General features: G+C 43.4%; 1 protein-coding gene across 6 annotated transcripts in view; it reads left to right on the top strand.

Annotated features, from left to right (window-relative positions):
- The window catches only part of OSBPL5 (oxysterol binding protein like 5), a 177,106-nt gene that overhangs the window by 32,854 nt on the left and 116,593 nt on the right, over positions 1-27,659 (top strand). The window contains exons 1-2 of one of the 6 annotated variants that reach the window (XM_062628119.1): positions 4,084-4,319; positions 4,717-4,957. The exons of 1 other annotated variant lie outside the window; for it this stretch is intronic. In XM_062628119.1, the coding sequence (XP_062484103.1) occupies positions 4,242-4,319; positions 4,717-4,957 (319 nt within the window). In that variant the 5' untranslated portion in view covers positions 4,084-4,241. Of the gene's footprint in view, positions 1-4,083; positions 4,320-4,676; positions 4,958-5,456; positions 5,599-27,659 lie in introns of those variants that run through there. 4 more of the 6 variants (XM_062628128.1, XM_062628118.1, XM_062628127.1 and 1 more) reach the window with 4 other exon arrangements.

Genomic DNA, 27,659 nt, shown 5'->3' with positions numbered 1-27,659 from the left:
AACACTGAGGAAATATTACCTCTGCTAAAGGAGGGAAAAGCCCAGCTAGAAACATCATCTCAGCAGGGACACACACTAACAGACAGGAGCTGCTAAAGGAAACAGAAGTGCAGTCTACAGTATCAAAACACAGTGGCTTTCTGCTCCTTTTGATACTCGCTCTTTGCCAGCTGTGAAGTTTTCATGCTGCTGCTTTCATCCTCTGCAATGTGACATGAAACTCCTTCCAAAAGCTGATACTTCCTGTGTCTGTTACCCTGCAGTCTCTCGTGCAGGCCCCAACTTTCAGCAGTTGTCGGTTGCTGGAAATTTTCCTCTACCTTTTGCCACAAGAGGACTCCAGTCACCAATGGCTCTCAGGGAGATGTCTGTGGTTTTTTCTAACTTCCCCAGAGGCCCATTCTAGCAAAGTTGCAATTAGGAACCTGGTTTAGCAGCAGCTCTGGTTTTCAAATTGTAAAATGAGCAAACATGTTTAGCTGTGGACTTGCTTTTTTGGAGCTCTGGACAGACTGCTGTTTGTTAACAAATAACTCCTCCCCTATCCAGCCATGGCGTTAAATATTTTTGCTTTAAAAGGAACTTTGCACTGGAAAACACATGTGGGTAAAAGTGATCTTTTGCTTATCATTAATTGTATACAGCTGTGTTGAAGTGTATGGCTAACAATAAAGACCTGTGCTTAATAACTTCTTTTTCATTTGTTTTAAAGCTTCTTGCTTCTTGTCTTGCCATGTGCCATGAGCTTGAGGGCAATGTTAACAACCATTCATATGGTGTTTGATTAATGTGGTTATGGCTGTAGAGACATTTTACTAATTATAATGATAGGAACATGATTGTTCCTCTCAATTTCCATTTTAATAGAGGTCAATAAATATATCTGATGGATTTTATGGCATCTAACAGCCTTTCTATCTGTAAGTGGAAGCTTGTGGAACTATAGTAGATATGTCGAGAGATACAGAAAACATGACGTGCAAGTCTTCCTGACACTGCAAAATAAGTACATATTTGCATTTCACATAGGTGGGCTCTGATCCCTACTGGGGGGGAAGAGGAGCTCAGCAGCTAGCAGAAAGTGAAGGACTGAAAAAAGAAGGAAGATGCAGGAGAAAAGTGTTGCAATCGTTGCCTAGAGTAAACAGGAAGCTGCTGATCTGTCAGTTGCTGCAGCTCACCTCCCTGTCTGCCTTTATCACAGTTTTAAAACAGCACTAATACCGTGTTGTTGCACATCTAGCATTGTCATTAAAAGACATTAGATACTGGTTTTAAGTGTCCTGACTATTAAGCTCTCTGGGTTGCATTATTGGATTGTAAGGACTCGAGTAACAAAACCGAATCACCCTAACTTCGCTCTCCAAGCATTACAGTTGCAACTTACCGTGCTTTGCTGTTTTTGTTACCTTTGCCGGTGATCGAGTTAATAGCAGTTTACAAGCCCTCTTAGAACAGTTATGTTGCTGTGGTGAGAAAGGTTAAGTGTTGCACACACTGGCAAATGCCCAAAGAAAATATCACAGCTGCAGTTCTTCCTGAAAGGAAGGCTGGTTTCTTGCAAAAGAGAATTGAAGCCAAAAGGGACCTCAGACCTAACTGCCAGGTACATCCATCAAAGAGCTTCTGTCAAAGGGGTAAGTCATATCTGGGGGACACTGATTAATTAGCTTTAAGTTGGGAAGCTGACGTGGTATTAGGACAGAAGTTGGTACAGACAGCAAACCTCACTCCAAAAGCAGGGTTGGGTCAGGTGCTCTGTACTCCACAGCTAGGGTTTTATGGGCAGCTCAGGTATACCTGCATGAACTGCAGACAGCACAGGCTAGATAATGATAACCAGCAGAGCTCGAGATGTTTTCTGAATGGCTGTTAACAGAACAGACACTAGAGGGCTGTGGACAATAATCTTTTAAAATACTAGCGTTTGCATGGTTCAGTTTCCCATCTTTCTGTAGAGTATTTGCGAGGGGAGAACAGGTCCATGTCCTGCCTTTGACAGACAGGCAGGGAAGTGATGGATGTTGCTTTTCTTGTCTAACCCAGACTCTGAGGACCCATCTGGTGCAAGGTCTGAAGACACAGCAAATCCAGTTTCAGGGCTCCCTGGACCACATCAGAAATGCCATGGGTACACAATGCAAATCATCCGTCTGATGTAAACTTTCTCTGATGGTCCAGTTTTATTCACAAAATACTGTCAGTTTTATTGGCAAGCCTTTTGCTCTATGTAGCCACATCACTAAGGCCCATGCGCTGTCCTAGAGCACATAAAAAAACATAAAGTGTTATTCTTTATCAGGGTCTCTAACTGTTTTGACAGGAATGTTTTTGATTGCTGAGTTTTTTAAGTGAGCTCTGTGTGGCAATGTGGCGCTGAAAAGGCAAAATGTTAATAATCATGGAATGATTGCCTGAGAAGAAAATAATCCAGTGGAAAACTTTAGCCAAAATACTTTAAAAAGAATTTTTAGAACTTTTAAAACAGAAGTCCTTGGGAAGTGGACTATGAATCCCACTGTGATTCGTGTAGGTATGCTAGAAACCCTAGATCTCTGTACCAAAGTAGCTAAGGAACTACTTCTGTTGCCTTGGCTGGACAAAACCAGCCTGGATACAGACAGAAGGATCAATGTCAAACCCATGGTTTAGTGAAAAAGCCATTTGGACCAGGCAAGGTGCTGGCAAACTACCTGGCTGCATTTGAGTGAACCAACCTGAAAAAGCAGAAGGGTGAAGGGAGCATAGGGCACATAGATGAGCCTGCCATGGCCTGGAGCAGACAGGACAGGAAGAAGCCAGGAGAGGCAGAATGAGCCAGGGTAAGCTGCTTTGGCCTCCAACACAGTAGCTCCACCTGGCAGTGCCCTGAGCCAGGGTGACAAGTGGCCTTGGCTAGTGCTTATTCTAGCATCTCTGTGCAGTGTCCTGTCCCACTGCACAGCACAGGCTTGTCCTCAGGGTAAAATTTTGGTGAGGACTAAGTCAAAATCCTAACCAACTTGAAGGCAGCTGGAACAACGGCAACTCTCCACACCTTGCAGATGATGGCAGAAATTACTACACATACAGGTGAATGTAATAATTACCTCCCTGTGCAAGTGATTCAAGGGCTTGTTTAATGGGTAGAGAAGGGCTATAGGGGCTCTTGAAGAGCAGGGACAGTTTAGGCTGTGTGATCTGTTTATAGTCCTGCTTTGTACTAGATTTTTTAGGAAAGAGCAAAAATAGAGAATTTTCTCTTGAGTACCATATTCCTAGCCAGGTACCTATTGTTCTATGTACCACCAAGCTCACCAGAAGAAAATTAGCTACCTCTACTAGGTAATGTTAGATATGTGGGGTAAGTGATGTAAGGTGATGCCTGACAGTCTGTGGATGGGCTGTAGTTTGCTGGAAGCAGTAAGTGAGAGAAATTGTGTGTCTTGGTCCAAGTGGAGCTTGTAGCTTTGGATGATTTTAGGTTTTTTCTCTTGGATCTGGAAGACCTTCTCAACTAATGAGTTGTTGCTCTTCAGTGTTTGAGGCTGGCATTCTAGGTAGCATGAGGAACATCAGAGCTTGTCGGTCTTTGTCTTAATTTAGAGGCTGCACACAGTAAAAGGAATCTAGCTTTTTCTGTGAAGGGTGGCGTAGCAGAGCACTCCAGGCATCTGGTTTAACACTTCTGGTTTCAGCAGCATGACTGAAATTTTGCAGCAAGGGCTCAGCTGTACTTGGGTGATTCTGACTCTGATGAAAGTCAGATGTGCACGTTGGTCATGTTATTCCCTCATGTGATTTCTGGTTTCAGAAAGTTTGAGTGCCTTTTAACTCTGTTACTCTGAGTTTGGATGTACTTTTGGCATTACCTATTCCTGTGGCCAAGAAGGAGGTGTGAAGTTCCACTTGGCATCCTGTTCTTGGTCAAGCCTTCAACCATGGGACCCGCACAGTGGAGGGGAGGGGAAGCAGCAGTTGGATGCGTGTAGCTGGGCTGTTGTCTGCCTGTGATGTTTTACCAGGTATTCTACTGCCTGCAAAGTCACGCTTCCCCGGAGTGGCAGGCAGGCTGCGACCAGGGATGCTATGATTGGGCTGTCCTCCTCGTCTGGAGGAGGTTAGGGGGGTCCGTGCTTGCCATGGGATTGATTTTTCACTCTGATGCATAGGCAGAGCTGGGAACGTGCCCGGCTGCGTGTCAGGGCTGCATATTGCATGGGCGCCTTTGAGTCACAGCGTCGGAGGAGGCGTATGGCTGGATGCTGAGACAAAGTGCTGCTGCAGCTGGAGGGCTTCAGCGTGCCGATTTCCCCAGGTTGACTTTTTCTCATTACCTTGTGCATGTCGTCAGTGAAGCCTATGGATGGCGAGTTGCTTGCCTGGGGGGCTGGGTGGTCCGCGTGATTTTTATTTAGGGGGTTGGGTTTGGTTTTCTTTTTCTTCATTTACTCTGCCTTAGCTTCAGCCTCTCCCTGTGTCGAGGAGAGGAAAGAAGCAAACCCTGCGGGGGTATAACAAACCAAACCGAGCCAAGCTCCAGAGAGGCGAGGTCCCGGGGAGCTCCCGCGGGATCGGCGCGGAGGGCTGAGCACCGCGTCCGCTCCGCGCCGATCCCGCTCGTATTTTGCCCGTTTCCTTTGTTGTTTTTTTTTTTTTTTAATTCCTCCCTTTTTTGCTTTTCCTCCCCCTTCTGTTTTTTTCCTCTATTTCCCCCTCTCTTCCCTCCCTCCCTAGCGCGGTTGGATCAGTCTTTTGGTATTTCCTGCCGCCGCCTCCCCGAGTAGCTGTCCGACCGCGGCCCGCCGCGCAGCACTCTCCGTGCTGCGGGGGGGAGCGGCTGCGCGGGGCCCACCCGTGCACCCTCCACCCCACCGCACCCAACGCGTGTCCCGGCGGCGGCGACTCGGGGGGTGCGGCGGCAGGGCGCGGCGTGCTGAAAACGGCACCGCGCGGGGGTCTCGGCCGCCTCGACCAGGTAAGATGCGCCGGGCTCCAGCTCCTCTAGTGGGTCGGCTGTCTCCGAGCCTTTTATCCCCCGCTCAACCCCCAAAGCTGCACCTTCACCCCCAATGCTCCCCCAAACCATCCTCCCCAAATAACCCTCGCAAAGCAAATACCACCTCCCCCTCAATTACACCAATAACATCACTTCCCCATTCCCCCTAAAGCCAGACCCTCTCCTTGTCCCTCATGCAGCCAGGCTGCCTATTTTGAAGCATAATGTAGTACCCCAGAGTCATCTTAAGAGCAAATTATTTCAGTTAGAGGCTGAGCATTGACAGCTCTCGGAGGGTAACCCTTCTGCCTCTGCCCAGGCTTTGTGTCCAGGTTATGCTTAGCAAGGCAGTTTTACCATTTCTGTGTGTACCTGTTGCAGTTTGGGATTTGGCAGTGGGCACGCTGGGTGCCCCCCAAACCCGGTGTCATCTCTGCATGGCAGGGCTGCACAGCTGGTGTGTGGCAGCGTGGCATGAGGGTTTGAGGGCTGTCAAGGTGACACCGTTTCTTTAGACATGTGGGCATATCTGGTTGGTGGAACCCATTTTTAATGTATTTCTTCCATGGTACTGAGGAAATCATAATCAGATTGTCTGCACTGATGTTAACTGGCTATGTGTGAGGATATTAATTACCTTTCTATAGGCACTTGTACAGATACTGTGCTGGAGACCATTTGCATTACTGTATGAAAACCATGCAGAGTTGAGTTTGGGAATGCTTTTAGCTTACACCAAGTGAAGTGAAGCAGCATTCCCAGAGAAATAAATACATATAAATAGAACTGTCTGGATCAGAAACCATGGTGGGTTGTTTTGTTTTTTTTTTTTTTTGAGTGCTATGAAAACCTAAAGTGTTACAGTGTGAAACAATTGTTTAACATGAGTGAGGAGGAAACTTCTTTGAGTAGTCACCTTCTCACTTTATCCAGCTGCAGCAGTATCTTTGTTGTCAAAATATTCCTTTCTTCTCTTTACACAAGACAGTGTTCAGCAAGGTCTGTGCAGCAGAGAGCAGCTGTTGCATTGGATGTGTCCCCATTTGCCACCTTTCCTCTTTGGCAGCAAATCTCAAAAGAGGTGTGAATGGGGAGGGAAAGTCTCAGGCTTTGCTCTGTGGTGGCTTCCAGCCTGTGCATAGTAAGCTTTCCTGTTCAAAGTGGAGAATGGGTGTTTTATCATAGAATCATAGAATAGTTAGGGTTGGAAAGGACCTTAAGATCATCTAGTTCCAACCCCCCCTGCCATAGGCAGGGACACCTCACACTTTTCTGCAGGGCACCTCATGGTGATATAGTAGATGACCCTTAGAGTATGCTCACAACCAGCCTGGTGAAGAGGGTGATGTCTGAGGTGGGCCAAAAAGATGTGAGGACAGCAAGGGAGTCTGGTTTGGCACCAGGGGTGACTTTGTGCCACTGTTGATCAAGGTAGGAATGGCAGTTCTTGATTCAAGGGGAAAAATGCAGGCCTTAAACATATCGGCAGCCTGTTTTGGTCTGAAGTGGATGATGTGGGCCTAAGGATTGATTTAATCACGGTGCTACATGAATGTAACTGAAAGGCAGATATACTGCTGTAGTCCTTTCACCGTACTTAATATAAATTCCATGTGCTTTATTGCAACACTGATTCATCAGGAGAGAGTGGGAGGGAGGGTTGTACAGTACAGGTGGTTCAGTTTCCATTGCTAGGTATTTAGCAAGATGTTTTCTTAGCTACAGCAGGGAAAAAATAGCTCTTTGTCTGATACTGTGCTGTAGTTTGGAATCTGGGATATCTCTATGGAAAGGCTATTCCTATAAACTGTAATGGGCAGTGTTTGACTCAATGTGCTGTGTTCAGAGAGAAACTGACTCAACCAGTTCCTGTTATGTTCATAGATCATAAAAACTTTAGTTAAGCTGATCTGAATTGGGTTAGATTTACTTCATGTCCAAGGGACCTGTTACTCGCTGGAGGCAGTCATGAGATTGTCACTGTTGCCAGTGGCAAAGGTCTTTTAGGGCTGGATCAGGGGCTTCAGAGGTGAAAATGAGGCTGCCTGGAAGCATGTCAGGAGGGTCCTGCTGCTTCTGAGCCATGGAGCACAGACCTTGCTCTGAAACTTGTGCTGTTTGATCTCCTGTTTTATTTGGCGAAAAAGCTGCATTTAGTGTATCTTCTCCTGATCTCCCTGCCTTTGGAGCATTAATAGCACAATGTTATCTTAGCCAGAAATGCTGCTCCTTACTTCTCCACTCTTCAACATGAGCCGTCTCTGGCAGCACACTGTAGGTGTTTGTGCATGTCTGCTGTGGTTACTAAGGTAAAGGAAACACAAGAAGCAACTCGGGGGAATGGGAACAAGCAATCCAAATGCCAAATAAATGCAGGTTTGGGCAAGAATGACAGTGATGTGCTATGCCAGCCTGTCTCAGGGTTGAACTGGGCTTGCTTGCTCCTTGCCTAGGCTCCTTACTGTCATTGCTGGCATTTGTGCTGTGCTTTCCAGAGCACCCAGCTTTTGAGACTGAGCAAACTCCTCCTAGGTGCTGTTGCATATGGAGCTCACAGCCCTCCTTACCAAGCAGTGTGGTTGTGGTGCTTTTAATTGTTTAGGGCTGTGTCTAAATCACAGGTTCTGCCCTCATCCCAACCCTTCCCCACCACTGTGGCCCTTTCTGGCCATGCAATGAGAGAGGAAAGAGATAACTGTCTGAAAAATACCCTTTTGATAAACTGCTGCTGAGCCTCTGTGAAGGACTAAGGAGCAGTGTACATCCTGCCCAGGCCTTCCTGCCTGCTGCTTTATTGCTCCAGAGGATGAGCTGCTGAGGACTTTCTCCCAAACCCCAAGTAGTTCTTACACCTGTCTGCAAGCTGTCCTGGTTTTGTAGTCTCATCTTCCCATTGTACATGTCTGCCTTCTTCATGTCTTCTCCACAAGGTGATGAGTTACTCTTTAGGAGCAGTTTTCCTGCCTGCAAAATTTACTACCAGGTGACACAGCATATTTTAGCATACTGTGTATTTTAAACCAGCATTCAATTAGTAGCTTCTCTCCTTTCTATTTTATAAGATGAATCTTTCTGCCTTTTCTTGCTGCGTTGCTTTGAAACAAACCTTGTGCAACACTGCAAGCCTGATAGTTGCTGATACAATAAATATTTTTTCCCCCTTACCTTCTTCAGAAAAGAAATCTGGATTTGTAGGTCATTTTGTGACCATTTATTTCATATGTGGGTCAAATACAATTTGGGTCTGGTTAATATCCTTTTTTTTTTTTTTCTCCCCCCCCCCCCCCCCCCTTAGTAGTAAATCCTTGGATTACAAAGGCTTTCTGTGAATGCTGAATGCACCATACAGATTACAGCATCAGTGGGCAAGGCAGTAATTTAAGCTGCCCTCCATGAAGCTCGCTATCAATCTAGAGCAGGACACAGGTGTGTTAGACATGAAATACAGAGTCTTTGTATTTTGTATTTTTGAGCTTGGTTTAAAATAGATTTTTTCTTATTTCCATTTTAACATCTGTTAATTTGGCCCAAACTCCTTGTCTCGCTCTGTCTTTATAACAGTGCTCACTGAAGAGATGTAGTTTGATAAGGATTAGTAGTTTGATAAGGATTGATAAATGGATTTTTTTTGTTTGTTTGTTTTAATTCAGGTTCAGTGGATGCAAATCAGGCCCCACATTTTTTTGACTGATGATCCACCAAAGCTTTGTTGCCTATAATCAAGCTCCTGTTACCACTTGAATTTCTCTGTGGACTCCATATCACAGGAGGCACATTGGCACCTGTGCACTTGGGGAGTTGTAGTTGTGGATGGGGCTGGAGGCTGTGTAAACCAAGCCCAGACTGTCAAGCATATAACCTGTTGTTTTTTTTCAAACCTGGTATTCAAGTTCTGGCATGTGGAAACCCTCAGCGTAGGTGCTTAAAGCTTTCTTTTCCGAGAGTGTGAGGTGCTGAGAACCTGGGAGGATCCCCTAGCCCTGAGCGTATCTGAGAAGTGTGGTACAGGGTCTCCTCTTCCTTAGTTCCCAGAGCAGGTACATGGCCAGGATGTGTTAACATCAGCTTCCCAGACATTTTCCATCTTCTCTTATGTCTGCTTGGATTACATATTTTTTCATGTCAAGGTCTATCTTTTATTTTAAGTTCACACAATGTCCATTGCACTCTGGCCTTGGCTTCTGCTGTTGGACTGTTCTGTAGTATAAATAAAAATAATCCCATTGTGTAAGCAAGATCCTGAATAACTCCTCTAAATTAGTGAAGAGAGACAGTGCAACAGTGCCAGTTTTATTTTCTTCTCCCAACAGGTGCATCCTCATGAGGAAATAAAAGGTAGGTAGGGAACAAGTGAGAATACTGAACAACAACCAACTGTGACTCAGAAGCAATTTAACCACAATAATCCTCTCAGTGCTAAAGATTCCTGTTACCAGATATATACGATATACTGTTCTCTGCTATAAAGCTGTCGTCAGCTGACGTCACTGTGTTAACATAAGCTTTGCTGTTACCCACAAGATGCACAGTTAGCAGAGAGCAGTCCTAGTGCTGGCTGCTTATTATTGCTCATGTTCTCCTAGCTGTTGAACAACAATATAATAAAGATATTTTCTGCTTAGTATTTTATTCCTGATGGCTGGTATGCTTACATTGGGTTAAAAATGCTTCTAATATCAGTTCAAGCGTTACCAAGCCACTGTCTGATTTATTTATGAGAGCATAGAATGATCATTTAACAAGTGCCTCTCTTGGATACATCTTGTAGGTGCTTTGTCTTTTCTTTTCTTTTTCCTTCCCCCCCCCCCCCCCCCCCCCCCCCCGAGTGGCAGTGTAGAAATTAATTGTTTGAAACAGACTGAGATTCCAGGGAAGATCTGTGTTTGGGATTTTCATATCCTATCATGGTACAGATGTGAATAGGCATGAAATCCATGTACTTTGCCTTCACAAACAAAATCACTCTGCAGTGAGATTGATCTAAATAAGGATTTGTTTGTGTGAGTCGGTGTTTGCAGAACTGGATCTTCCGAGTGTTTACCTCTTATCACCATGTGTTTATTAGATGGCATGTAAATGGACATAGCTTCTTACATGATTTCATCTTGGCCTCCTGTGTTGCATCTGACATCATGGTCCCCTTGAAGTCTCTTGTTTTCCCATTCACTTCATGGCTGCCAAGTGCTTTTTATCCAGTGAGTGTCTCAAAGAAATCACATCAACAATACATTGCTAGCTGGAGAGAACTTTTGCTGAAAGCACACAAAGGCAATAATTTGCCTTGTTGTGTAAAATGCAAATTTTTTCCTCATATAAAAAGAAAATTGTTGAAGTGAATGATAGTGAACAGAGGATTTGTGTTCAAGTACAGTCTCTGCAATGCGAAAGGGACATTATGCTTTCCTTAATGAGATTCGCCTGTTTTCCCTTGGAGATGTGGAATTCAATTTGGAAATAGAATTTGAACAATTTTTATCTGAATATCTTGCTTTTCTACTCACTGAACCTTATTGTTTAATAGCTAGATTCACTTTTAACTGATTGCTTCATGAAGGTAAGATAATAGCTGAAAAAGTAAGACTTTTTCCTAGACACTATTTAATTTACTGTAATTATATTAAGTGCTAAATTGAAAGAGGCTTTTCTGGTTAAGATGAGGATAATAAATAGTTGTGCATTATTACCGCGGCAGGGGAAAAAAAGAGATTTAAGTTTTGTTCCAGACTGAAAGAAAATCTGCATCAATGTGGTCCTTAATGTATTTTCTCTATTGCTGACTCTGTTTTTTCTAGAAGAGCTCTCTGCCCTTTGTACCTCAGGGATGCAGCAGTTTCTGAAAGGAAACAGCAGGCACTCCAATTGAAAATGGCTGTGGAAATAAAGTGAAAAAGCAGATTCCACCTTCAAGCCAAGCCTGGAGCTGCATAAGCAGGGGCACTGCATGGAAAATGCTATTTCAGGAGTCAGCTCTGAAGGCACCAGATTGTACTATGGCTCCCTAGAGGCTCTGCTCCCTTTGTGCTACACTCACGCTGCAGAGCAAGGTGTAGCTTGCTGCTGTTTTCTGCTTGTAGCAAGTTGCAACAGCTCGGGTCCCTGGGCTGGCTGGGCTAGTTGAGTGGGTGCATGCCAGCTTGCTCTGCCATCCACCAGCACCTGCCTCTGCTCTTAACTTCCTTGGAGCTGCCGGCAGCTTGCGTGGACAGTTGCTTCCCTCTGGCTCCCTTGTTTGAGTGTCTGAGCAAGTCATAAGGTGTGCAGAGTTATAAATACTATGTAAAAACTCGCCAGCTCTTTGTTTTGGCATGTTTGGTGCAAATGAGTGGCGTCTATGTTTTTAATGTGGAGCTGCTGTAAGCACACTGTGCCTCTTACTTGGAACAGGATTTCACTGGGTCTTCAGACGTTGAAGCTGTCAAGGGGAAAACAAAGTGTGTTCCTTCATTTGTTCACCTCTGTACCCTAGGATCCAATGTGCCACTTCTCTGCAGTGTTGCCTCCACTGGCTTCCTTTGCTGTCTTGCTAGGGCTGCTGCCAAGCTGATCCACAGGGACTTGTCCCATATGAACTTTTGTCTTCTGGGAATAGTGCTCAGTCCATTCTTACCTCTCAAAGTCCATCAAGAGTGCGTGTGATTGTACTCAGCACTTGTGATCGGGGCTGGATGTGAACCCCTGGGGAAAGGAATTGTGTGAATTATTTAATCTCTTGGGTGTTCTAAGTCCCTTGTCTAAAAAGCATTATGCAACATGGGGCATTTTGCTTCATTTGATGGAGGGTCTGTGTCAGCCTCACTTGAACTTCAGAAAGCTAGGTACTTTGAGCACTAAAAGTTTATGCCTTTGTTCTGAATTCCTTGGACTGCAGTATGGGAGACTTACACTAATGTAAGCAGCCTCTGCTTTTAGGTGGGTCAGAAATATTTCCAATAAATGTTCTGGTTTCTTCCCTCCACCGCTAATTTGATACGTCTGGATTCAGACAGGTTGAGGCAATGGAAGTAGGATAATTTTGTGGTTAAGGCGTTTGGCTTTGGATCTGGGGATGAGTGTTAGTTCCTGCTTGCATCACAGGCCTCATGTAGCTGTGGGGAGATTGCTTGCACCCCTGTGCCTCTGTCTGCATCAGAAAAATAATGAACAGAAAGTAAGTTTTGGGGTTGGTTTTTATTTATTTATTTTCCAGCACTACTGGCCTACAAGACTGTTATGAGGGCAGGGAGAGAGGGTCTGATCTCTTCTCTGGGTTATTTGGGCTTGCATGTCTGTCCTGTCTTAGCCAGGGTGTGGACCTCTACTCTCTGAATAAAGCCAGTGGGAACTCTTTAGGCCAATCTTTTCTTCTTTTTTCTTTTTCATAGCTACTTTTTTTTTGTCATGTCCTTTGCTTTCATCTCGCATCAAAATTAAATAGAGTTAAATAGTGTAGCTCTTAATGTTTTGAAAATGAGCTGAGCTGTACGCATAGACAGTGCCTGCAGGAAGCTTTGAATTATACTGTAATATTTTTAATGTGCAATCCTACAGCACTCTAAGCTGTTGGCTCAGTGAATCTGTCTTAGATGAGCCACAGATGAGACTCCTAGTACTGTAAATATCTGTACCATTTAGTTTTGAGTACCAGAACATGAAACAGCATATGAAGAAATAATAAAAAGGAAATCAGTAAAACAGTTCTTTCTTCAGGCTGATTTGGAAATGAACCTAAGAAGAACTAAGTGGAGAATAAATGTGGTGTTTAGGGGGTGGAAATGTTAACAAGCAATACAAGCTGCCTGTTGAGGCTGCCCTTTTGCTTGCTTTCAGTGGAGTGAGGTACAGCACTCTGACAGCCTGGAGAAAGACTCTGCAGCACTTGGTGTGGTGATCTTGTAAAGGGCTGGTGAGTAAGTGGGCTCAGGTAGGAAGGCTGGAGTTTGCTTTTTGGATAATTCAGTTTTTCTTTCCATCCTAGTTGTCAGATCCAGAAGTATCAGTCCTACCAATCTCACTTGTCTTTGCATCTGCAAGCCACAGTATTTTAGACTGAGACTCTTACCTTGGGTAAATTCTGGTTGAATTATAGCATGTATCTTAGGCATGTAGTACGCTTCCATTTTTGTTGGTGATTCTGTTATGCTCTTCAGCAATGTGTGCAAAGGGTAATTACCTTTACAGTAAATGATGTGTACTTTCTAATCTGGCTTTCTTCTAGCTTCATTTTTTTCCAGCTTTCTGATATCTTTTCCTTCTGAATAATTGCAGTCTCTAATCAGGTGATGCTTTAAGTGTCTTTGATAAGTAAGTTGAACACCTTAAATCTCTCCTTACAGTTGATTTAAGACTCGGAGATGCCTTGTGGTTTTTGGTGTTTTTTTGTTGTTTTTTTTTTCTGTTTTGTTTTGTTTTCTTTTTTTCCCCCTGGGTCCTTTCCAAATTTTCATGGTTCTGTATCTCAGGTAAAGATTTTGTGTGTGATGCCAGCAGTGATCTTGCAGCTACCACATAGAGAAGTAAGGTTGCATTCTGACTCTTGCTTTTTTTTTTGTTCCTTCCCTTACTTGTTTATGCTTCCAGGAATTGAGCAAGCCCTGTTCACCTGCGGTATTACACTCGGCATTCAGGCTGTTGACTATCTGTAATTCTTTATAATTCAGAACTGTTTTGGAAAACTAGGTACGTGGAAAAAGAGAAGGGGGTATTTGGTCTGGTATGTGACAACACAAGGTTGTTTATCATAGTTGATAACACTGAACTTTTTTTCTGAACTTTTATAATCTGCTGATATTTTGCCAGTAATAAAAAGGTCAAGGAAAAAAGCTAATTCCTACAAATCATGGCATTTCATTATTATTAAACAGAACATGGTTTCCTTGCAATGAAATTTCAGCCACCCACAGATTTGTAAAAGATGAATTACCAGCTGGTACAAATGCATAAAAATGTATAAAACCCCCAGGTTTCCCTAGCATTCTTTATGCTACTGGCCCCTCTTGCAGTGATTTGTCCTTTCCTTAAGCAGGGTATAGGGATGATGCAATAAAAGTGTGCCTTGAATACTGAAGACAGTAATGAAAAGAAAATTATCAGAAGTTGGTACTTGGAAAATGAGACATTAAGTTGATTTAAAAGGCTGCTAGAATCATCTCTCTGGCCTCAGGTTCACAACAGGTTGTATGTTCCCATTTTTTAGCAAGGGTTTTCTATGTTAACGATTCTCTATTATTTCTAAAGTACAGTAATTCAGTGAAATACAACATTGTGTCCTGTTCTTTCATTGTTTCCAAACTTCCCTAATAATTGTTGTCTCTGCAATGCCTCAGTTTGAAACTGCAGTGCTGTTCTTGTAACCCCAAGGGGCCGTTACTGATACAGATTCCTACTGTTGGAGGCAAGACACTCTCTTAAATGTAACAGTAGTGCTTGGGCAATGGATGGGTGTCAGCTGTGAAGTTGGAGATGCTAGGTCACTGGCCACAATAAGGAGCTTGGGTGGGTGTATGGGAGTTCAAAGGGAAAGGTGCTGGCTCCTGACAGGGTTACTGTTTGTGATGGCAGCAGGCACTGCTGCAGGTTGGCAGGTTGATGAGTGCTAGTGCTGTGCATTAGGATAGCTTATATTTTGCACAGAGGCAGCTCAGCTGCTGTACTTTTTTAAAGGAAAAGTGGTTTGCAGGGGAGTGTTGGCTTGTTTCCCTTGTAATGGAGCATTTGCTGCTGCCTCTCCTTAAAGCATCTCTGCAGATATCTATGAATGCATGCCTAGAAAGCTTTATTATAACAATTATATGGCTACAGTGGGCAGAGGAACGGTGTGCTGCAGTTCTTGCTGCCAGACCACTCTCAAAACTCATCTTACTGTAAATGCTTTCAAAAAAGGGAGTGTTGAAAGGTCTGTACGGGGAGAAACAGCATGTGTAGTTTTTGGCTGAGTCAGGTTTTACAGTGTCATTACATGAAGGTCCAGTGTGCAGAAGCTGTATATTTAGCTACCCAGGAATTCAGTGTAACAGTAATTGGTGTTGGGAACAGGCCAGATCCATGACATGGATTTATTTCAGAAAGTCCTGTTTTACCATTTGAATTACTTCAGCTGAAGCACTCTTGGGCACCCCAGTGGGTTTTACTTCTTTACAGAGCATTGTATGTGTTGGGACTCTCTGTGTTGGTCCTGGCAATGGTGGCTGCATTATAAAATGCTGAAATGAGCTGGAGCAAGCTGCTGTCTGTGTGAGATCTGAAGGAGCATTCCCAGCTTCCTGCCATCCCAAGGGATATGAGGAGTCATATTCATCCCTGCTTTTCTAGCCTTTCATATTTCAATGCTCTAAAAGCTTATTGTTCTGGTACAGAATAAGTGTGTTTCTGTATGTGCTTTTAAACAAACAACATGTTGCTGCTCTTCATTCAGCAAACATTTGCCAGGTACCTAACAGACTTGTTGGAAAACCCTTAAAGATTTATGTTTAGCACATGGAGTACAAAAGTCTTGAGCTCTACCTTTAAGGTATCTTTTTCTTAGGATGACTTGCATATGGAGGTCATTCTTTCTTCTTTAAGATCCTTCCTACTATAAGAAAGGATACAGAAGCTTTCCCTTATGAAAGCAACTGGTGTTGCTCTGTTTGGGTTTGTTGCTGGTCCTCCTGCAGAGTATGTCTCTCAAAATATGCTAATTTCCGCTCCCAAATTCTTTGTTTAGCCAGCACTGTCTTTAAGCAGGCTCAGAAAGAAAGGTGGAAACATTTAATGCAGCTGGAGAAATGGTTCTAATTTCAGTAATGTTGAAGCTGAACAGGAAGGTAGGCAGGTAGGCAGGATGCTCTGGGGCAAACACATTGTGTAATGCTTTTGCCTGTGCACACACAACAGTGGTATCTTCCTTACAAGCCTGTCTGATTGATGTGACATTTCTTGTTTATCAGATACCAGTGTTATCTCAGCCTGGGAATTTCTGTGGCTTTTCTACACCCCAGCTTAAAATTGAACTTAATGAGCAGCTTCTGAAAAGTCAAGGGAAAGTATGTCATGGCCTGCCACTGTTTTCATTCACAGCTGAAGTAAAATTTACTGGGCTTTTTCTTGATATTTTCACTAGTTCTTTGTAGGCTTTGGATGGATTGTTAACACACACACACAGACCCACCACCCCCCCAGTTATCAGGTTGCTTTTCTTTTTTTTCCTCATAAATGTAATTCAAGGAAATGCCTCCCGCTTTTATTTAAAAACTAATAAATCAGGCAGTCCTGCAAATATCAGATACTATCTCAATGTCACAGAAAAGTGAAGGAAAGAAGGCAGGGCAATACCATTTGAACCACTTTTTTATTTTCATTCAGATATTTTTAGCTAATGGTGATTTTTCCTTTGTGTGAGTTGGTGTGTTGTGTCAGTGCTAGAGGCTGCCAATGTAAATGGCTGTCCTGGGGAAAAGATGCCAATTGACACTGAATCTGTTCCAGTGACTGCTGGATAAAAAGATATTAAGGAAACATAAGGAATGCTTCAGCAGCTCTCCTTATTACTAGTAATAAAATCCAGATCAAAAATTGAAGCCCCAGTTAAATCACAGTCTAATTAGACTTTAAGTAGTCCAGAGCTTTATTTCCACGGTTCTCTTCCTGCTGTTTTAGACACCCCACTCAGGTAGGTACATGTGTTACTTCCTTCCTTTGGTGCAGTCCTTCCAAGGCAAAGTGGCTTAAGTACTTTCAATGAAAGCAATAAATTGTTTCCAACCTCTCCTTAGTTTGAAATGGACTTTTTTTTTTTTTTTTTTGATTCTATATATCCATTTAGGACCTGATCTAAATCCTACTGAAATAATTGGGTGGGTGGAAGCGCAAAGCGAATGATGGGAACAGTAAATTAAGCCCATGGTTGAATATGTAAAGGAATTATCTTTGTACACATTTGGGCTTTTATTGTGGTCTTGTTTTCTCTGAGCTCTGCATGTTTCATGGACTGAATGTGACCTGTAGAATGTCAGGGGCCTGCCATGTTCATAGGAACAAGCAGGATATGCCCTTTACTAGGTGTTTGATTCTTTCCAGTATGCAAGACAGCAGCTGCTCTACAAGTGTAAAATGTGTGTAAAATCAAGGCCGAGAACCTTCCCCTGTTTCCCCCAGAGCATGCAGAACTTGAGTACCTTGTCCTGAAAAGGTTTCCTTCCGTGAAATTCTACTTTCACACAGGGAGCTCACTGGGGTACGTATTTACCACTCCCCCTTCTTGGGGCAAGGAAAGCTGGGAGCAGTGATACAATGTCTTTGTTCAAAAGGAAATAGCACTAGAAACACACACACACACACAAAAATCCTGTTCCTTGCAGGATAAATGAAGGCAGCCTTAGGTTTGCTGTAATTTATATGCTTTCCTTTCTTGGTACTGTTGCTGAGAAAGATAACAACGTGCCTGCTAACTGTCCAGAGATCTGCTGTCCCAAACCAAATAATTGCAGCATATGGCAAGCAGAGAAAGCATGAAGGTGTTTGATGGGTAAGCATTTCTCCCCAAGCAGAGGGGAATATTTGTGAGAAGCTAGTAACGTATTGTAGTTGAAATGGCCCAATCACTGTATCAGATTCCTAATCAAGTTGCCCAGGAGAGACTTGAACAGCTGGTGTAGGAACAGAAATCACTACCAATACATTATTGGGCACCTAAATGAGTGTGGGCCCTGATCAGGCCCACAAAATGTTACCATTTTGTATTTCGTGAACAAAGTCAGGGAAGATTTCATTGTGTGGTTACTAGCATTTACTCCAGCTTCTTCCCTTCCTCTTACAGCTGCCTTAGTTCATCTGAAACAAGATGCTTGGCATGTTTTGCTATTGTTGAGATTTGATATTGAAGTAGTATCCTGAAATCCTTATCCTTGATCACAGCAAGATGCTGCTCAAGCAGTTGTCAGAGAGCTGATGGTGGAGGACAGTAATAAGGTGGATGGAGAGAACTGAAACATTGATGTGGATGAGTGTGGCTGCTGAAGAGCTCTCCAGAAGTGAGAGAAGTTAAAGATAGCTGTGAGGGTGGAGACAGGCTCCTGTACTGTAATTATGAAGGGTGGTGTTAGAATTGCTGCTGCTTGCTTCAAAGGTGTGCTTGAAATTGAGGTGCTTTACAGTGGCAGCATTTAACTTATTTCTGTCATCTGCTTTCCTTTTAATTGATCTGCACAGGGGTTTACCAGGGGAGGCTTCCCGAGCTGTGTAAATCCCTTGAAAAGGTGTGGGCACTGAATTCTGATCTCTCCTGGATGTGACTTGATGTTTCCTGCTAAGCCAGGGTAATCGGGCTCTTCTGCACACCTGGTTGTGCAAGTCTGCTGTATCCCATGTATAAAATCCAATGACTGGTTGAGCTGACCAAGGAAAAGCTGGTCCACCTCCTTTCTTCCATGTAAACCAAGGAACATCCCTGGAGGCCCTACGTTTGCTAGATTTAAGGTAGGAGGAGGGGAAGCCTGTGTTTGCGCAGTTTAGGTGGGGCATTGAACTGCAGCCCTTTGAAAATGCTGGTAGGAAAGTAAGCAGAGCTGCCCAATTTCAGAGCTCGTTGACATTGTTCTAGCACTTTTCCAAATGCAGAGACGGAGTCAAGGCTGGAGAGGCAGATGACGTATGATTAGGTGTTCAAAGTTAAAGTTCTGATATGCAGGTATAGTCAGAATAGCTGGGACTGTGTTTCTCAAAGTACTTTGCTCACATTTCTTTTAGGGATAATATTAATTATCCAGGAACATATTGTTAGTCTCAGAAAACCCAACATTGTTAGAAATGGTGAAGATCAGTTTAAAAATACAAACATGAAGGAAGGAGAAAGAGGGGAGGTTAAGGAGCCACCTTTACAGTTAAATTCAAAAACGTCTAGCTTATGCTCCACCACACACTTCCAGCCTTTTCTCTCCAGCCAGGAAAGGTGTGGGACTGAGGCTGGGGTGGGGTTGGGTTGGTTGGTTGGGGTTTGGGGATTTTGTCAGGTTTTACTAAAAAGCAATTTTTTTTTTTTTTTTTTTTTTCCCTGAAGCAGTCCCCTGAGGCTTAAAAAGAAAACAAAAAAAAATGTGTGAAATTGATTACAAAACGCAAAATCATAGCAGCCCTGGTTAAAACACAAAATAGGGTCAACATCTCTTTAGTATCCTCTTTTACACCCCCAAAACTGTTCAATTCATGAAGAGTAGCTATAGTGCTAGAGGAATCCATTTGCTCAGTAGGCGAACAAAATACGTTTGACTTAACTTTGAAATAACACTGTGGATGGGTCATAGGCCTCCATTGGCATGTAAACTGTGCGGATACATGCGGATGAGAGCATGGATCTAGGTTTGTTGATAGGAAGTGGTCAGTGCAGGTACATGCGCTTGTAGTCTGGAAGCGAGGTAGTGGTGGTCCTCCTGGACTGCTGCATCTCTGTCCTCAGGAGGCAGGCTGTGTATGTAGCAGTGTGCATGTCTGGTGCTTGCAGCAGAGTGCTTGCAGGTGTCTTATACAGCACTGTGCAGTGCTTTCCTTCACTTAATATAATTGCAGACTTTATTCAGGATAACATTCTTGCCAATTGATGTGGTGGTGATAATTATAGTCACTGTTATACATTACGTACTCACTATTGTACATTATGTACTCATTGCAGGAAGAAGGGAAATTAGGTGAGGAAATGCTGGCTTTGAAGAAAAGGGGTGGTTGTGCCAATTATCTTGGATGTGTTGTTCAGTGATGGTTAACCCATGTGAGTGAAAGCAAGTCTTCTGTGATGCTGTGCCAAGGTCAGGAATTTGAGCTGTACTTGGAGAGTGAAAGTTACAGTCTTGCAGGTTAAAGCTTCTTAGAAGAAAAAAATCTTTATTACATAAATTGAAGCAGAGCTTTTTGAACTCTGCCATCCATACAATCTCCCTTTTACACCCAGAAAAGTGCTATGGCAGAGTAGAGCTAAGACCACCTCATATGAAGCATTCAGCAATGCAGGGGTGTAGCACAGTGGGTTTGTGAAACTTGTCTTAATGTGGGAATGCCCACGTGCGTGCCTACACACACAAGCTGCCAGAGGAGATCAAGCAGTGTGTGTACTTGATTTTGTGGGAGAGCAACTACTGCAAAAATACATTATCCTTTTCCATATGTGGTGAAACAATGCTGTACTGATTTGTACCACCTGCAGCTCCTACTCATTTACCTGGTGAAAAATAGTCAAGTTCAGAAAGGTGACTGACATTATTTTGTCCATGTTTCCTCATATTGTAAACAGGATTGATAGTGCTTGATATGCTGTAGGTTGAGCTACATTTGCAGTACAGCTCTCCTAGTAGCTGGTAATTTGGGGTATCTGATTCATCCATGTGAGTTGCTGTATTGTGCACAACAAGGTCATTTTCCTCTCTGTATCTGCCTTCTGTCTAACTAGACACCATCTTGTATACATTTTGTTCAATATCTGTGAAGTCCTTTTCAGTTCACTTCATATTTGGGTTATATGTGGCTCCCCATGTCCCTGCCCTGTTACTGGCAGATACATTATCGCAGAATCATAGAATGGTTTGTGTTGGAAGATACCTTAAAAAATCATATGGTTCCAACAGATGTACGTAGCTTTTTTTCTTTATTCTATTTTCATGCAGAGATTGGAATGTGTTCACTTGCCTGTACAGGTCCTGTATGTAAGGTCCTGGATATGACTTCATTAAGCACTTGCATTGGTGTGCTTGAATGAATGAGATCTCAGTCTTTAAAATGCTGTCATATAGTTTACACTTGCCAGTCATGGAGAGTGTGCATATAGAAAGGAATTGATGGCCTTTAAAGTTACCCCCGAGCATTAACGGCTTGTTCATTGCAAGAACAACCTGGATACATTGGTCATTCAAATATGAAGTGTTGCTGGCCCTCTGCATCATCTTCTAGTACTTCTACTGCAGTGTGAAAGCAGACACTGAGGCCCTGAATTCCTTTGCAGGACAGGATTGTTGTGTTCCAGGCAGCGCTGCTGACAGGTGTCTCCCCCAGCCCCAGGGTCACCCACCCTTCACAGTGTGGGTGCTCTGGCTGCCAGACTCTCCTCTGCTCTTTCCTGCATGCCGCACTGCAACCTGATAGATTATTCCGTCCAAGTTAATTTGCTGTGGGAAATGGCCCCCAGCAGCTTCTTTCCTTACGGCTGATCCATCCAGGGGAAGTCACAACCACTTGGCAGCTTTCTAATCTGCATGTAAGTAATGTTTGTCTTTCAGTCTTAGGCTTTTTTTTTTTTTGGTTGTTGTTGTTACTGCATGTTCAGGATGGTACCCCCTTCTGTCACTGAGGTGCTGTAAGCTTAATATGTACCAAATGCAGTGGGAAACCTGAAGGGCTGTATTTGGTCAGGGGTAAAATGCTGTTGTTTAACAGTAGGATTTTTGAACTGGAAATACCCCAGTGCTCATACTTAATTGAAACCAGGTTTTTCCAGAGTTTCTCACTTGCACAAGGATCTACTAGTGCTGGAGAGCTGCAAGTACAGACACACCCTGTAACTGCATAAATGTAGAATGAATCTAAGGGGGGCAAAGTCAGTACAAAACTTTTGGAAGGTGGGGTTGTTGTTAAGGTTTTGAGGCTTAGGGCTTTTTTTAACTTCTTGTGAACAGAGAAGCTCCCACTGCTCTGAGAAATCTGTGTGAGTATCCTGAGAGGGGGTGAGCCTGGGTGCTTCTGAAGATGAGGCTTGGGGCTCCTTGTGCTGCTACTGAACACTCACACCATGATAAGCACCAGTGCTGGGTGGCATGCGCCAAAACCAGCTGGGCAGAAAGGGCAACATAAATCAGATAAAGCAGGTTCTTGAACAGATTGTGCTCTATGCTAAATCAGAACATAAATGTCAAATTCCTTTTAAATACCAGGCAGTGCACAGTGCATTGAGCTAGCATAGCTGCTGTGGTCTGCTGGGTGGGAGAGTGGAGTCAAGCTGTTCCCCCACAAGCTAGAACTATGGTGGTTGTACTTCTCAAAAGCATTTTGTCCTGGCCTGAGGCAGTGGGTTACTCCTTTCTTAGCATGGTGAAGAATGCATCTGGTCAGCACGGGGGGAAATCCTGGAATGGTCCAGAAGTGCCAAGCATGCTAACACAATACCAGCATTGGAAAATCAATGAGAATAGCTTTGGAGCACTGTAATGTGGGCTGCAAATTGCAAGGCTGACTCCTTAGAGAGACCACAGATCCATCACTTTGAAATATCAGGCCTTTGTCGCCCAAAACAGGCTTTTGTCTTTTCTTTTTTTTTTTTTTTCCCCATGTGTAATACATGGAATTTTTTTCTTTTTTTTTTTTTTTTTTCTTTGTGTCATGCAGTGTAACTGGAAGAGTCTGGGCAGTTCACAGAGAAGCTCAGCCAGGAGGAAAGGCTCCTTCCTAGCTGCTTGCTGACCGAAGACACACATGCACAGTTGCACTGTGCTTGAGTCAGGCAACTGAGAGGCAGCTCTTGGGACTTCTGGTAGAGCGTTACGATGCTCTCCCCTCTCTGCCCACTGCAATGCTGTGTTTGTAGGGTCTAGGAGGGCTACTACTGAGCAGTTACCTCTGAAGCCAAGAACCTAAATTTTCCTTTTTAGTGGCTTTAGTCACGGCCCGGGCTTTCGCAATTGTATTTTCAGTGGCTGGCTTGTGAGAGTGAGCTCTTTCCCTCCAGTTTACGTGCACGAATCAGGCATGTACAGATACAGTGTGGAAAACATGGTATGCAGTGTTAGCAAGCAGAAGCTGTGATCTCCCTTGACCTCAGCTGGGGTGATTTTTCTGAGTCTTAATTAGATGAGGTACTGTCCATGTGTGAGTTACACATGAAAAGAAAGGAAAGAAAAACAAAGTCTATTTTCACACACATGCTTGTACCACCAGAATTATAGTATGTACCAATGTGTAGTACATACTTAAGGTCTCATCTGGTTTCAAGGTTGAGGGCTGAGCTATGAGTGGTGCAGTGGGAAGGGATTTAGGGTGTTTCTCATAGCATTTCTATTCAGATAAGGATTGTGTTTAGCAGATACAGTCTCCACTTGTGGAGTAGTCTCCACTTCCTGTGCTCTCCTCCATGTTGTGGAGCAGTCCTGCAGTATGCAAACTGGGTTACCTTCAAATGAAACTAAGTTGTGCTTATGACAACTAGAGGAGATATTACAGAGAAGAACCTGTCCTGTAACTTGATTCCTTAATCTGGATTCATCTTCAATCTTGGTAATTACAGTTCATGAGTTTGGATCTTCATGTTTGCAAAAGACATCAGCACATCATCAATCTTTGAGAAATCAGCCCGGTGTTGAAGTCACTGGCTCATGTGCTGTGTGGGAGCCTGGAGGAGACAGCTTATCTGACGGCCTTTCACAAGAGTGTTGGCAGATTAATAGGCTTGAAGTATTGTGGGTTATCACATTGCTCCCAAGTTTGGCTCCAGCAGAGTGGGATATATTTTTATTGTGGTCATTGATGTTGTTGAGTTCTGACCAACAAATGTCAGAGCTCAGTTTTGTTCTCATAATTCTGCTATGCTCCAGGGCGAACTGCCAGGCTTTTAACCTTCTCGAAACTGGAATTCAGTATTTGTGCTTTTTCTTGTAGCAAACACCTGAACTTAGAGGAGAGAGTGCTCTTGTGCTGTTTCAGTGTATCACAAGTATCACAGAAGAAGCATAGGATACTGAAAATTACCTTGGCAGCTAAGTACCCAAAAAGCAGACTCTCATTTGTAAATTAAATTAGGTATGCTTCTTTCCTTTTAGACCTGGAATCTTTCCTATATCAATTAATTTCAGGTAAGAAAGGGTGGGTTAATGAGGGGTTAGGTTTTTGGGGTTTGTTCTTGTCTCACCACTCTTCTACTCTCTTAGGTTAGCTTCATGTGTACCAGCTGTTTCCGTGGAAGGACGTGTACAAACCTAACCACCTGCAACCTCTACTTTTTTTTTTTTCCCCCTCTTTATGAAGAGGCAGGGCACGAACACTGTGTTACCCTCTGAGTGAGTGGCAGAGCGAAGTGGATGTGCCACTGTTAATGGCAGGCTAGCCAGCACTGAGGGGCACAGAAGAATAACTTTTTCTGAGCAAGCTTGCAATGCCCTTATCAGACATGTCATGTGAGTTCCCTTTTCCTATGAGAGCATCCCTTTCCAGTAAGTTGAAGGAGACCCAGCTGCTCTTGTTTCCAGGATAAGACGTGTGAAGGAAAGAGTGTACTTCTGGAGGATACTTATTAAATAAGCAAAAGCCCCACATGAAAGAAATAAATGCCTTAGCATTTATACCTTGTTTTCTGCTTGGCCTTGGACAGGGAATTGTTTGCCATGTGAACCATTTGATCATACCTTTCTAAAACTTGGAAGTTTTAAAGATATAACCATGTCATTGAGTCAACTCTGAAGATTACTCCTAAAACCTTTAGTGAACTCTGAAGGAGAGCAAGAGCTTAGTGACTCAGCACCTTATCACACCACTGTCTTTTGCAGGGACACCCTTTGCAAGCACTTCTGTTTATTGGTTCTTAGGCTGTTGCCATTTCTGGTTACACAGAAGCTGTGCAGTCAGACTTCCAAGACATGGGGAAAGAAGTTGATGTCCTATATCTCACAGGACCTGTGAGATAAAGTCCTTTTGTTTGCTGTGAGGTGCATAGGTGTCAGTGAAACAGTTCCATCTGACCTCAATCCCAAGATTGTCTTTTTGTGCTGCAGCTTTTTGCTGTTGAAGTCCTTATTGGTGTAAAATGTCAGATGGGCCACAAGCAGCTTGCAGCTGTCATCTGAAAAGGTTATGTACCACCAGCAGCTTGAATTTCCTTATTTTTGTAATGTGGAGTGAACCTGTACTAAATTTCACTGGGACAACTAGGAACACTGACTGATAACCTCAGAGCATCCTCTAGCTGAATCTGCGTGAGCAGATTTACAATTAATAAAGGGGCAAGGCTTGTCATTGAACTCCTGAGGTGTAATAATGGAGCTCCTCTTCAGCACTCTTTGTATTATGCAAACATTGCAAGTATTAGGTTGCTGTGAAGAAACACTCTAATACTTTTTTCTTTAATATGTGCCTTTCTGTCCTTTTAAATAGTTTAAATTTATTTTTTTGTTATTATTTTGGCAGTAGCAAGTAGAAAGTTGTTTCTGCTGGGCTGGAACAGGCTGGTGTAGTCTGTGTTGTTGCTTGTTGTCTTAACCTTGCACAGGTCTCAGGAGAAGGTGCTGTAGACTTTGCTCCATGTGGCTAGATGCTTCTGTCCTCCGTTTGAACTAAGAAACAAAGCTATTTTCTGCAGTCTGACTGTTGCTACTAAGTCAGGCTCTGTTAGAAACCATTTTAAACATGGATCCCAAAACTGTTTTCATGTCAAGTACAAATAGGTGCCAGAAAATAATACCTTTGTAGCTAAAGGTTAAAAGTGGTGTTGATTTTTCCCATCCTTGGTGCTAGGTTTGGGATATGAACATGGCCTGCATTCCAGGCAGACTTGCTTGGTAATAATGCTTTCACATGTTACTCGGGTGCCTGAATTGGCAGCAGGATTCTTGGAGATCTTGGCTTGCTCTTCAGAATTAAAATGTAGAAAAACAGAGTCTGAATTTTGCCAGGATATCTACTTACAAACAGCTCCCGAGGTAGGTGTGGGATGGGGCTCCTTTAGCTTTGTGAATTAACCCTCCTTTGTTCCGTATCTCTGGGACTTACTGGGAAGTAAAGCTACCGTAGAAAAACCCCTTTTGGTTTTTTGATGACAGGGGATTTTAAGCCTCTTCAGGATGATACTGGTAGTGCTGAGCAGAGATATGACAAGCAGCCTCTCCTAAGCTTTAGGGATTGAAGAGCTTGGGAAACAAAGTGCTGTTTTAGCAGATGTATGAGTTTAAACAAAATAAAATGAAGCTGTCAGCCCTTTCACCAGGCACACTGGTGACTGGAGGTCAGTATTGGGTCTGGACACTACCTCTAGAAGCCTGGGAATCCAGAGGTATGTGCTTCAGGTGATCCAGTCAGTTTCTGCTATGGTGGTAGGAGTTTATCAGTTAAGTACCAAGATGTATGCTGTGTGTCAACAGGAAATGGTCCCACATAAAGATGCATCATAAAAGTTGAATTTCCTCTCCCCTAAGGTCACAAAATATAAAGCTGACCTCCATGGAGCTCTGAGGGAAATAATTAATGGGGACCTTGGAAATCTGAAAGCTGCACTGCTGAGCCTGCAGGCTATACGAGCTGGAAGGTCTGACATGACTACAGTTGCAAGCTATTAGAAAGCAAGAGATAGTTCTGCTGCCTTGGCATCTCCTCTGTCATCTCTTCCCTCCTTTGCAGCTCAATCTATTCTCAACATGGATCCAAAATACAGACACAAGCTGGCAAATTTTTGAGTGAACATTGTTCTTGTCTGCATCAGGTCTGTTAAATGAGATGTGCTTCAAGAAGCAGAAATGTTTAAATGCATGTAGTAGTAACTTAGCTTCTTGGTTTCTTTCCCCCCTCTGTTCTCAGAAATAGGCAGTGAGTGGTTGGATCATGGTGTTGCTATGGTGAGTCTTAAGATACACCTTTGATCATTGTTGATAGGTGCCAGCCAGCATATTAATTCCAAGCTGTCCATATAGTTCCAGACCAAAATACCTTTCCTGCTACTCTTGATTTTGCTGAACACTTAGCCTGCCAGCTCTCAGACTACTGTGCCTTTTGGTGCTGCTCTGAGAAATTGGATCGGGTTTGGTATTTCCTTATTGGAGGAGCAGCTGATGAAATTAAAGCTGAATTTCTTTGCATTTGTAAGAGTAGTAGACAGGTCACTGTCTGCCTTAGGAGCTGACTTTGCAGCTGTTTAAGACTGTGTATAAACAGTACATTAAAGGGAGGTAGGAGCAGAAAGGCTCTGTGCAGAGAAACAAGAGGTAGCAAAAGTGTAGACTTAATGATTTATATTGCTTATACCCTTGTCTATTGATTTTTCAGTCGTCTTGTTGCACCATTCACTCATACTCAAGTGCATGTATTTGCACAATCAATTTCCCTGAAATTGGGGGTCCTCTTACGTGAACAAGTGTTTCCTGATTGCGTGTAAGTTGCGCAGTCAAGCCCTGGCATTTGTGTTGATTTATTCTACAGTAATGGGGAATGTGATACACTGCTCAGTATTGGCTCCCCTAGCCAATTCTGCTGCAGAATTAATTGGAAGGAAAAACCCTGTTTGTTTTTTTTTTTTTTCCTTTGGTAGTAGCTGCAGGACAAGCCCCTGCAATGCATGCTGATTAGTGTCACACTGTGATGTATGCTTGATGTGGAAATGTAAGGAAGAAAGTGAAGGCTTTGGGGTGTGTGTGTGTGTGTGTGATAGAATCATAGAATACCACACTGGAAGGGACCTCAAGGATCATCTGGTCCAACCTTTCTAGGCAAAGCATGACCTAAACTACATGTCCCAGCACCCTGTCCAGTCAAACCTTAAAAGTATCCAATGTTGGGGGATCCCCCACCCCCCTGAGGAGATTATTCCAATGGCTGATTGTTCTCATCATGAAAAATTTTCCTTCTGTGTCCAGTCAGAATCCCCCCAGGAGTAACTTGTGCCCATCACCCCTCATCTTTTAACTTGTGCCCATCACCCCTCATCTTTTCTATGTGATCCTTTGTAAAAAGTGAGTCTGTCTTTTCTGTAGCCACTACTGGATGATGATGATAAGAT

This window comes from Pezoporus occidentalis, unplaced genomic scaffold (assembly GCF_034315485.1).
Source record: "Pezoporus occidentalis ecotype Australia unplaced genomic scaffold, CSIRO_AGI_Poc_V1 ctg31, whole genome shotgun sequence".
Classification (NCBI taxonomy): domain Eukaryota; kingdom Metazoa; phylum Chordata; class Aves; order Psittaciformes; family Psittacidae; genus Pezoporus; species Pezoporus occidentalis.
The sequence above is the reverse complement of the archived record's forward strand: the minus strand, read 5'-3'. Positions and strand labels throughout refer to the sequence as shown.